This window comes from Ranitomeya variabilis, chromosome 6, assembly GCF_051348905.1.
Source record: "Ranitomeya variabilis isolate aRanVar5 chromosome 6, aRanVar5.hap1, whole genome shotgun sequence".
NCBI classification, from domain to species: Eukaryota; Metazoa; Chordata; class Amphibia; order Anura; family Dendrobatidae; genus Ranitomeya; species Ranitomeya variabilis.
The window spans coordinates 12870209-12882678 of NC_135237.1; the positions used below are offsets into that span (position 1 = coordinate 12870209).

A 12470-nucleotide genomic window follows, 5' to 3' on the forward strand; every position below is an offset into this window, starting at 1 on the left:
AAAGCTCATTAAAGGTTGTTTCCAGTTTTACGTAAATCTTAATCGCAGTATAAATAAAATCTTCTCCAACGTTAGTTTCCTTTCTCACCACTCTCCAGATCTCCGCTTACTGTCAGTGAATAGAACCCTCTGCTGACATTAACCCTTTACACCGCTCTCAGCTGAGAAGACAAGGAGTTAAACATCCCGGACTCCGCACTGATACATTGTAACATTTAGTGTTCTGTAAATAAACTTTCCAGAATCTCCTGCTCCATTGATTCTTTGTCCTCCGCCTGCTGTCAGGAAGGAGAAGATTTCTGTTTCCATCTTATCTGCAAATTGCCTCTTCAGAGAGGAGGACTCGACCTTTATAGCGCCACCAGATGGAAGCCGCGATCCTACAAGTCCCCATCGCCCCTGTAATGAGCCCTGAACTGTGACTTAGGATAAAGCCAGATCAGAATCTCAGTTTGCCGACCCCCCGGTTTCGGGGCACAGACCCTCCTCAGTGACAAGTATGAGAACTGGTTTAGGTGCAGGCAGTAATCCTGTCCATGGCTGGTCCTGCTCACTGCCATCCAGTCTCCACAATGAGCCACACAGCCGAGCTCCACACTGATACATTGTAACAAACCAGCAGAGATTTGCACAGCTGTTGCTGTGTTTGTATTGGGGCAGGCGGCCCGTGTGCGCCCCTCACCTGCCATAATGCCCCGTATTATAGTATTTGGGCTTGCTTACACTGACACTGGTGAACCTGACTATATAATCCCCCAGAGCTGAAATCCGTAGATCCAAGCAAGTTCTAAAAACAAACGGAGCATCCGCGCTTCCCGCTGACCCTCTGCGAGCGTCCGGCAGCCACAGGTGTTCCCTGAAACATGTGAGGCCGATGACGGACTTATGGCCGATCCTGGGAGCCCGTCATCCCCGGCCGTCAGCTGCTGATAGCTCAGTGACAGGGCGGCTGGGGCGGTTCTGGGGGGCGCGGGGACTCAGGATTTAATGTGGGCTCGTTAGGGCTTTAGAGCAGTAATCTGAAGCCTCCGCTGTTTTCTTGGTGGTCTCAGGAAATATCTGATGTAACTTTTCGTATATTTTTACATTTTCATCCCTGCGGTTTGTGTTCCAATGTGGTCGTCAGTAGCTTCCCCCCACATAATCTGCACCAGAGCACGGATTTAGAGAAGAGCAGCCCTCTATATACCATGAGTGATGTATATACTGCTCTCTGGGGTGTCGGGGCCCTATATGCCCGGGCCCTGGTACATCTGCCCCGTATAGTTACACCACTGTTCACACCCAGCAGAGACACGCAGAGGCTGTGAACGACGGCCCATTACCGACACTGCGGGGGTCTCCTGCTGTTAATTCCTGCTCCGGCCATAAATCATAGGAGCAGAATGGCAGAGTCTGATGAAGAGGACAAGTGTTTGGCAGAACCGTTGCCGAGGCTTCACTGGGATGTCTGCCCTCTAGGCTATAAATGGAATGAATGAACGAATGCGGATTACCTGGAAGGAGTTGAAGAGCATTTCGTAGTGCATCTGTATGTGCCACACCAGCCCCGAGACCTCGGTATATGGCAGAGATATGAAGACGATATAGTGAACGCCGAAGAGCGGCATCAGGACGAGCGTGGACTTCAGCAGCTTCCTACAACGAGACCCAAGGAGAGAGGATTCAGCAGCGGAGATGCCATCGGAGCCGGAGAGATGGGACCCGAGGCGCTCTGCCCGCCATGTGCCGCTGCTCACCTGTACTGCTGCCGGGCATCGCAGCGCCCCGCGTTCGTCTCCCTCAGCTTCGTGGCTAAGACTCTAACAATATTTATAAAAAGGAAAAAATTGGCCTGAAAGAAAAAAGAGAAAAATAAATTCAACTTAAACAGAAGCAAAACACAATCAGAAGTGAAAACCGCGACAAAACCTGATCACAAGAGAACAAGCGGGGTCTCCGCTCAGATCTCAGTTATCTGCCCCAGTGTCGGCCGTGGGGCTCATCATGGACTCTGCCCACTTATTATGACAAAAATGTGATCGTTCTATGCTTAAAATAATGAAAAAAGTCCAGAGTCCGTACTGACGAGCCCCGAGCAGTGGTACAAGGCGAATAGGTCTGACCCGAGACCGGTGGAGCAGAACGTGCCGGCAACGACCACACGGAAAAGATGACTCCACCTGTGATGTAAAGCTGCCCCTCCAGCTCTGTCCACTTCATACACATCTGTCCTCTCCAAACTCCTCTGTTCTCCTGCAGATCCCTCTGTCCTCTCCAAACTCCTCTGCCCTCCTGCAGACCCCTCTGTTCTCTTGTAGACCCATCTGTTCTCCTGCAGACCCCTTTGTCCTCTCCAGACTCCTCTGTCTCTTCCACACTCCTCTGTTCCCTCCAAACACCTCTGTCTCCTCCATAAGCCTCTTTCAATTTTCCACCCTCCAAACTATTCACATGTGCATGTAGCTCTTTCAAAAACAAGTCCAGCCCTTCCTTTTCCTAGACCATCCATTCCTCTGTTTGGGGGCTCCTTGGCATACAGGCTGTAGGATAAGCAGGAGGAGGCAGCACTGGGTGGGGAATAGAGCTGGAGTGACAGAGGCTTCAGATCTACCAGAACCCTTTATCCTCATTTGCATATCAACTGAAACACTCATTTCATGTAAAGATGTCACTGAATTTGTCTTTCAAAGATTTACATACAGTATGAATAGTTTGGGGATGAAATCCTGCTGATAGATTCCCTTTAAGACTCCTTGGTCCCCTGCAGATTCTTCTTCCTCTTCTCCTCCAGACTTTTCTTCCTCTTCTCCTCCAGACTCTTCTTCCTCTTCTCCTCCAGACTCTTCTTCCTCTTCTCCTCCAGACTCTTCTTCCTCTTCTCCTCCAGACTCTTCTTCCTCTTCTCCTCCGGACTCTTCTTCCTCTTCTCCTCCAGACTCTTCTTCCTCTTCTCCTCCGGACTCTTCTGTGCTCTCCAGACTCCTCTTTCCCCTTCAGACTCCTTGGTCTCCTCAGATACATTGGTCCTCTCCAGACTCCTTTGATCTCCGAATAGATTCCTCAGCTGCTGGTTTAAGGGTACTGTCACACAGTCACACTTTGATCGCTACAACCGTACGATCCGTGACGTTCCAGCGATATCGTTACGATATCGCAGTGTCTGACACGCAGCAGCGATCAGGGACCCTGCTGAGAATCGTACGTCGTAGCAGATCGTATGGAACTTTCTTTCGTCGCTTGATCACCCGCTGACATCGCTGGATCGTTGTGTGTGACAGCGATCCAGCGATGTGTTCGCTTGTAACCAGGGTAAACATCGGGTAACTAAGCGCAGGGCCGCGCTTAGTAACCCGATGTTTACCCTGGTTACCAGCGTAAACGTAAAAAAAACAAACCGTACATACTTACATTCCGGTGTCTGTCCTCCGGCGTCTCAGCTTCTCTGCACTGTGAGCGCCGGCCAGCCAGAAAGCGAGCACAGCGGTGACGCGGTGATGTCACCGCTCTGCTTTCCGGCTATGGCGCTTACACAGTGCAGAGAAGCTGAGACGCCGGAGGACAGACACCGGAATGTAAGTATGTACGGTTTGTTTTTTTTACGTTTACGCTGGTAACCAGGGTAAACATCGGGTTACTAAGCGCGGCCCTGCGCTTAGTAACCCGATGTTTACCCTGGTTACCCGGGGACTTCGGCATCGCTCCAGCGCCGTGATTGCAACGTGTGACCGCAGTCTACGACGCTGGAGCGATAATCATACGATCGCTGCGACGTCACGAATCGTGCCGTCGTAGCGTCCAAAGTGTGACTGTGTGACAGTACCCTTAGTCTTAAGGGAGAAAGGATCCGGCGAGCAAACACTGAAACGTCGGAAATGTCGATTCTTCTTTTCGCCAACGATTTCCGAGATTCCAGTGACCCCAAAGGCCCGGTGAGTGGATCCAGCCAACGTTTACCTAGTGTGCACGGACACAGGAATGCTCCGCACAGGAGCCGAGGAGATCTTTACTTCTCACTCATTTCTGTATTCTTTTCTGAACAAGGAACTTTTTGTATTGTTTTTTTTATACATTATAGTCAGTTCAACAAATAGGAGCGACTAATTTCTCACAGAAGTAACGAGCGCCCGACGTGTGGGCAAAGAAGGTCAAAAAGTCTGAAAAAAACTGGACATTTAATTTCCCCTGACAGAAGATGAAGCCGCATTACAAGAATGATAAATACGACTTTTCCATGATTTTTTTTATAAATGTCGACGATAAATCTATAAACTGAAAGAACGAAATGTTCCGCACAATCCTAAAATGTTCTACGAGACATAATGGAGTCTGATTAAGGTCCGGGACTCCAGGCCACAGGGAAATGCACCAGTGACAGCGACAACATACTCTGAAACCGGTCACTATCACCACGGAAACATATGATTGTCAATGAATCTATTATTACTGTAACCAAATACTAAGGTATGTCATTATCTATGGATATGAAGAGTAGCTGCAGATCGTGGGAAAACAAAAGGAGAACAGCAGGAGAACCGAAGGAGAATAGCAGAAGAATAGCAAAAGAACCACAGGAGAACCGAACGAGAACCGAAGGAGAACAGCAGAAGAACAGTAGGAGAACCACAGGAGAACCGAAGAAGAACAACAGGAGAACCGCAGGAGAACTGAAGGAAAACCACAGGAGAACCGCAGGAGAACTGAAGGAGAACCAAAGGAGAACAGCAGAAGAGCAGCAGGAGAACCACAGGAGAACCGAGGGTGAACCATAGAAGAACCGCAGGAGAACCATAGAAGAACCACAGGAAAACCACAGGAGAACAGCAGAACAGCAGGAGAACCGAAGGAGAACAGAAGAACACCAGGAGAACAGCAGGAGAACACCTGTAGAACAGCAGGAGAACATCAGGAGAACCGCAGGAGAACACCTGTAGAACAGCAGGACCGAAGGAGAACCATAGAAGAACTGCAGGAGAACCACAGGAGAACAGCATGAGAACCGAAGAACTGCAGGAGAACGGAAGGAGAACAGCAGGAAAACAGCAGGAGAACGGCAGGAAAACAGCAGAAGAGCAGCAGGAGAACAGCAGGAGAACACAGGAGAACATCAGGAGAATATCAGGAGAACGCAGGAGAACAGCAGGAAAACAGCAGGAGAATATCAGTAGAATGCAGAAGAACAGCAGGAGAACAGCAGGAGAACAACAGGAGAACAACAGGAGAACAGCAGGAGAACCGCAGGAGAACAGCAGGAGAACATCAGGAGAACAGCAGGAGAACAGCAGGAGAACCACAGGAGAGAAGCAGAAGAAGAGCAGAACTGCAAAAGAACCGCAGGAAGTTGCAGAAGAAAGGTAAGAGAACTAGAAGAGAACCGCAGGGGCTTTCTGTGATGGCAATAATCCAGAGTTGAAACAAAAAGCTGCAATGTAACGGACCAGAACCACATCTGGACTCCTCCTCATAGGCTGCCCCCCCGCTATTACCCCACCAGTCTCCGATAAATAGACACATTCTATGGAGGAGCAGCTCTTCCACCTCAGTCTTGATCCATTTTACAGATGGGCATGAGGAGATGTGAATTTGCCATCGGGGGGTGGGGGGGTGGTGTAGGGGGGGGGGGGGTGAATACCTTTTATAGCCCATTTAAAAATACATTTTCTATGTTTTGTGGGAAACTCAGTGACAGACGTAACCTCAGCTCTATCAAAGGAAAATGAATGTTTAAAGATAAATATTCCATGAACCATAAAAAGCGGAAATAAATATTTAACACCACGACGCTCGTCCAAGAAAATCTGTCAAGGAACCAAACAAGCGGCATCGTGGCCGAGTCTGCAGCGGCGTATTTATAGCCGGGACCGTAGAAGCCGCCGGTCACATCTGGAGCCGCCGTCCTCTCATCAGCAGATCAAGACAAATAACGAGAAATGATTAACCCACTGAGGACCGGGAGAAAGATTCTGTCATTGGATCCTCGCCTTATGGTCAGCCATAATTGTGTTTATTTTGGAGCTCCGGGCAATTAGGTGACGACCCCGATTGTTGGACACAAAGTCATAATCCACTATAGCTAATCACGGAACAGGGAAAAGGACAACATCAGATTACTGCACAGTATAAAGGAGGTCAGAACCAGCCACTTACCACAGTAGCAGCCAGGATCGGACCCTGAATGATCCACTTCAAATTCCCTGCACTCAGATCCCAGCACCTACCAGAGAAAGCAAGACAGAGGAATGAACCGCAGCGCTATACACAGTGATCACAGCAGAATACTGAGCGCAGCTCTGGGGTATAATACAGGAGGTAACTCAGGATCAGTAATGTAATGTATGTACATAGTGACTGCACCAGCAGAATAGTGAGTGCAGCTCTGGGATATAATACAGGAGGTAACTCAGGATCAGTAATGTAATGTATGTACATAGTGACTGCACCAGCAGAATAGTGAGTGCAGCTCTGGGGTGTAATACAGGATGTAACTCAGGATCAGTAATGTAATGTATGTACACAGTGACTGCACCAGCAGAATAGTGAGTGCAGCTCTGGAGTATAATACAGGATGTAACTCAGGATCAGTAATGTAATATATGTACACAGTGACTGCACCAGCAGAATAGTGAGTGCAGCTCTGGGGTATAATACAGGATATAACTCAGGATCAGTAATGTTATGTATGTACACAGTGACTGCACCAGCAGAATAGTGAGTGCAGCTCTGGGGTATAATACAGGAGGTAACTCAGGATCAGTAATGTAATATATGTACACAGTGACTGCACCAGCAGAATAGTGAGTGCAGCTCTGGGGTATAATACAGGATATAACTCAGGATCAGTAATGTTATGTATGTACACAGTGACTGCACCAGCAGAATAGTGAGTGCAGCTCTGGGGTATAATACAGGATGTAACTCAGGATCAGTAATGTATGTACACAGTGACTGCACCAGCAGAATAGTGAGTGCAGCTCTGGAGTATAATACAGGATATAACTCAGGATCAGTAATGTTATGTATGTACACAGTGACTGCACCAGCAGAATAGTGAGTGCAGCTCTGGGGTATAATACAGGATATAACTCAGGATCAGTAATGTAATGTATGTACACAGTGACTGCACCAGCAGAATAGTGAGTGCAGCTCTGGGGTATAATACAGGAGGTAACTCAGGGTCAGTAATGTAATGTATGTACACAATGACTGCACCAGCAGAATAGTGAGTGCAGCTCTGGGGTATAATACAGGATGTAACTCAGGATCAGTAATGTATGTACACAGTGACTGCACCAGCAGAATAGTGAGTGCAGCTCTGGAGTATAACACAGGAGGTAACTCAGGATCAGTAATGTAATGTATGTACACAGTGACTGCACCAGCAGAATAGTGAGTGCAGCTCTGGAGTATAATACAGGATGTAACTCAGGGTCAGTAATGTAATGTATGTACACAGTGACTGCACCAGCAGAATAGTGAGTGCAGCTCTGGGGTATAATACAGGATGTAACTCAGGATCAGTAATGTAATGTATGTACACAGTGACTGCACCAGCAGAATAGTGAGTGCAGCTCTGGGATATAATACAGGAGGTAACTCAGGATCAGTAATGTAATGTATGTACACAGTGACTGCACCAGCAGAATAGTGAGTGAAGCTCTGGGGTATAATACAGGATATAACTCAGGATCAGTAATGTATGTACACAGTGACTGCACCAGCAGAATAGTGAGTGCAGCTCTGGGATATAATACAGGAGGTAACTCAGGGTCAGTAATGTAATGTATGTACACAGTGACTGCACCAGCAGAATAGTGAGTGCAGCTCTGGGGTATAATACAGGATGTAACTCAGGATCAGTAATGTAATGTATGTACACAGTGACTGCACCAGCAGAATAGTGAGTGCAGCTCTGGAGTATAATACAGGATGTAACTCAGGATCAGTAATGTAATGTATGTACACAGTGACTGCACCAGCAGAATAGTGAGTGCAGCTCTGGAGTATAATACAGGATATAACTCAGGATCAGTAATGTATATACACAGTGACTATACCAGCAGAATATTGAGTGCAGCTCTGGGGTATAATACAGGATGTAACTCAGGATCAGTAATGTAATGTATGTACACAGTGACTGCACCAGCAGAATAGTGAGTGCAGCTCTGGAGTATAATACAGGAGGTAGCACAGGATCAGTAACGTAATGTACGTACAAAGTGACCGCACCAGCAGAATAGTGAGTGCAGCTCTTGAGTATAATACAGGAGGTAGCACAGGATCAGTAATGTAAGTGATCGGTTTCCAGACACTCATCCTGAATGTAATGTCTGAGATGGTTTAGTGAATGCTGCACTGAGCCGGTTGCACACGAGGTCCGTTCTAACATTCTATGGTTCTATGAATGACAGCTGCAGGTTGTACTGAGCAGTGTGAGACTCCAGCAGCGGCAGGGAGGACGAGGATTTGTTAATGCTGGAGGCTGATTACTAATTCCTGAATCATTCTGATGTGGACGCTCACAGTAAGTGCAGTTGGGTCAGAGATCTGTTGAGCGCTATCTACGGTTTGTATTGTGACCCCTGGTGACAGATCCAATTTTCGGCTATTCTACTTGGGGACATGCCGCCGCTGTCGCTGATGGAGCCGCGCACATTAGATACAAAGCATCGCACACTGAGGTTTTCCACTTACTCTGTGTCGGCCAATGTGGCTCGTTCCCGTGCCCATATAACAACAAATATCGCGGGAACACCTGCAAATAAGAGACACTGACCTCAGGGGAGAAACTACGGACAGGTGCAATGTCCTGACAAGCAGGAGAAATACAAAGCTAACAAGTCAAAGCGCAGCAGAAGAGTGAGGAAGGAACAAGACACAACATTGTATCACTGGAGACTTCACAGAACGACGGAAAGTGGGAGAGATGAGAGCAAAGGCTGAAGAGTCACTGAAACCATACTGCTAGCTATAGATGCAAAACCACAAGAAGGAAAACAGCAAAGTGTAAACTGATAAGACAACCTGGAACATGGAGGCCGGCACTGATGACAGCGACTCGTATAACATCCACATTGTATGCGCTGTGCAAGCCGATCACCACACACAGTGTGTACAATGCAGGCGCCATAGACCCAGCAACAGCCTGACACTACTGCCTGCAAAAGACACGGTGTGCAACGGGAACCTACCGATAACTAGTGACCGAAACACAGACTGAGGGGAGCACATTATCATCAAAAGCATCAGTATTATAGTAGTTATATTCTTGTACATAGGAGCAGTATTATAGTAGTTATATTCTAGTACATAGGAGCAGTATTATAGTAGTTATATTCTTGTACATAGGGGGCAGTATTACAGTAGTTATATTATTGTACATAAGAGCAGTATTATAGTAGTTATATTCGTATACATAGGAGCAGTATTATAGTAGTTATATTCGTATACATAGGAGCAGTATTATAGTAGTTATATTCTTGTACATAGGAGCAGCATTATAGTAGTTATATTCTTGTACATAGGGGGCAGTATTACAGTAGTTATATTATTGTACATAAGAGCAGTATTATAGTAGTTATATTCTTGTACATAGGGGCAGTATTATAGTAGTTATATTCTTGTACATAGGGGCAGTATTATAGTAGTTATATTCCTGTATATAGGGGCAGTATTATAGTAGTTATATTCGTATACATAGGAGCAGTATTATAGTATTTATAGTCTTGTACATAGGGACAGTATTATAGTAGTTATATTCTTGTACATAGGGAGCAGTATTATAGTAGTTATATTCTTGTACATAGGGGCAGTATTATAGTAGTTATATTCCTGTATATAGGGGCAGTATTATAGTAGTTATATTCGTATACATAGGAGCAGTATTATAGTATTTATAGTCTTGTACATAGGGACAGTATTATAGTAGTTATATTCTTGTACATAGGGAGCAGTATTATAGTAGTTATATTCTTGTACATAGGGGCAGTATTATAGTAGTTATATTCTAGTACATAGGAGCAGTATTATAGTAGTTATATTCCTGTACATAGGAGCAGTATTATAGTAGTTATATTCTTGTACATAGGAGCAGTATTATAGTAGTTATATTCTTGTACATAGGGGCAGTATTATAGTAGTTATATTCTTGTACATAGGGGCAGTATTATAGTAGTTATATTCCTGTATATAGGGGCAGTATTATAGTAGTTATATTCGTATACATAGGAGCAGTATTATAGTATTTATAGTCTTGTACATAGGGACAGTATTATAGTAGTTATATTCTTGTACATAGGGAGCAGTATTATAGTAGTTATATTCTTGTACATAGGGGCCGTATTATAGTAGTTATATTCTTGTACATAGGGGCCGTATTATAGTAGTTATATTCTTGTACATAGGAGCAGTATTATAGTAGTTATATTCTTGTACATAGGGGTAGTATTATAGTAGTTATATTCTAGTACATAGGAGCAGTATTATAGTAGTTATATTCTTGTACATAGGGGCAGTATTATAGTAGTTATATTCTTGTACATAGGAGCAGTATTATAGTAGTTATATTCTTGTACATAGGGGCAGTATTATAGTAGTTATATTCTAGTACATAGGAGCAGTATTATAGTAGTTATATTCTTGTACATAGGGTCAGTATTATAGTAGTTATATTCTTGTACATAGGGGCAGTATTATAGTAGTTATATTCTTGTACATAGGGGGCAGTATTATAGTAGTTATATTCTTGTACATAGGAGCAGTATTATAGTAGTTATATTCTTGTACATAGGAGCAGTATTATAGTAGTAATATTCTTGTATATAGGAGCAGTATTGTTGTGTATCCGCTTTTTGGGCTCCCCTGGTGGTTGCTGGTGGTACTGGTGACTTGTTTGCACTTTGCTGCTTCTGTTCACCTGCTTCCATCAGTGTTTGGGAGTTTCCTATTTAGCCTTGCTCTCCAGTCATTTCCTTGCCGGTCATCATTGTAACCAGATCCTTCGGTTGCATGTTCCTGCTACTAGTCTGCTGATCAGCTAAGTGGACTTTGTCCTTTTGTTTTGTATCTTTGTCCAGTTTGCAGTTTTTGTAATTCTCTGTAGCTGGAAGCTCTTGCGGGCTGAAATTGCCACTCCTGTGTCATGAGTTGACACAGGAGTCTTAAAGTAATTTCAGGATGGTTTTTGAAAGGGTTTTCAGTTGACCGTGAAGTCCTCATTTGTATCCTTCTGCTATCTAGTAAGTGGACCTCTCTTTGCTAAATCTACTTTCATACTGTGTATGTCTTTTCCTCTTAATTCACCGTTATTACATGTGGGGGGCTGCTATCATCTTTTGGGGTATTTCCCTAGAGGTAAGCCAGGTCTGTTTCTTCCTCTACCAGGCGTAGTTAGTCCTCCGGCTGGCGCGTGGCATATAGGAAGCCGTAGGTATGCTCCCTGGCTACTGTTAGTTGTGTGGTAGATTTAGCTCACGGTCAACTCGAGTTTCCATCACCCGAGAGCTCGTTCGTTATTTATATGTTTCTTACGTTCCCTTGCCATTGGGAACCATGACAGTATGACCGGCCTGTGTTAAACTTATTGGCAGAAGAAAGGAGAGAAAAAAGAAGTCTGTAAATTTTTTTTTTTCTTCCCTTTTTCCTCTATGCTTGCTCCATAGTTGGATCCGTTGTATTTCAGCTTTAATTACAGCCTTTGCCTTTCTCTCATTATAATCCTTGAATGGCTCTGAGCTCACCTGTTTAAAGATGGATCCTCAGAGTTTGGCTGCAGGTTTAAATAATCTTGCTACGAAGGTTCAAAATTTACAAGATTTTGTTATACATGCTCCTATTTCTGAACCTAAAATCCCTACACCAGAGGTGTTTTCCGGAGATAGATCTCGGTTTTTGAATTTCAAATATAATTGTAAATTATTCCTTTCTCTCAGACCTCACTCCTCAGGAGATCCTGTCCAGCAGGTTAAGATTGTAATCTCTTTGCTGCGAGGTGACCCTCAAAATTGGGCATTTTCATTGGCACCAGGGGATCCTGCGTTGCTCAATGTGGATGCGTTTTTCCTGGCTTTAGGGTTGCTTTATGAGGAACCTAATTTGGAGATTCAAGCTGAAAAAGCTTTGATAGCCCTATCTCAAGGGCAAGATGAAGCGGAGATATACTGCCAAAAATTTCGTAGGTGGTCTGTGCTTACTCAGTGGAATGAGTGCGCCTTAGTGGCAAATTTCAGAGAGGGCCTTTCTGATGCCGTTAAAGATGTTATGGTGGGGTTCCCTGTGCCTACAGGTCTGAATGAGTCCATGACAATGGCTATTCAGATTGATCGGCGTTTGCGGGAGCGCAAACCCGTGCACCATTTGGCGGTATCTTCTGAAGAGACGCCAGAGAAAATGCAATGTGACAGAGTTATGTCCAGAAGCGAGCGGCAGAATTATAGGCGTAAAAATGGGTTATGCTTCTATTGTGGTGATTCTGCTCATGTTATATCGGCATGCTC

The 12470-nt window shown here is 45.0% G+C and overlaps 1 protein-coding gene across 1 annotated transcript in view; it reads right to left on the minus strand.

The window, feature by feature from the left end:
• PTH1R (parathyroid hormone 1 receptor) overlaps positions 1-12470 on the minus strand; it is a 247940-nt gene that overhangs the window by 12636 nt on the left and 222834 nt on the right. The window contains exons 8-11 of the mRNA XM_077267851.1: positions 8671-8731; positions 6127-6193; positions 1740-1834; positions 1497-1638 (exon numbers count right to left, since the gene is read on the minus strand). Coding sequence (XP_077123966.1) covers positions 1497-1638; positions 1740-1834; positions 6127-6193; positions 8671-8731 — 365 coding nt within the window. The remainder of the gene's footprint in view (positions 1-1496; positions 1639-1739; positions 1835-6126; positions 6194-8670; positions 8732-12470) is intronic.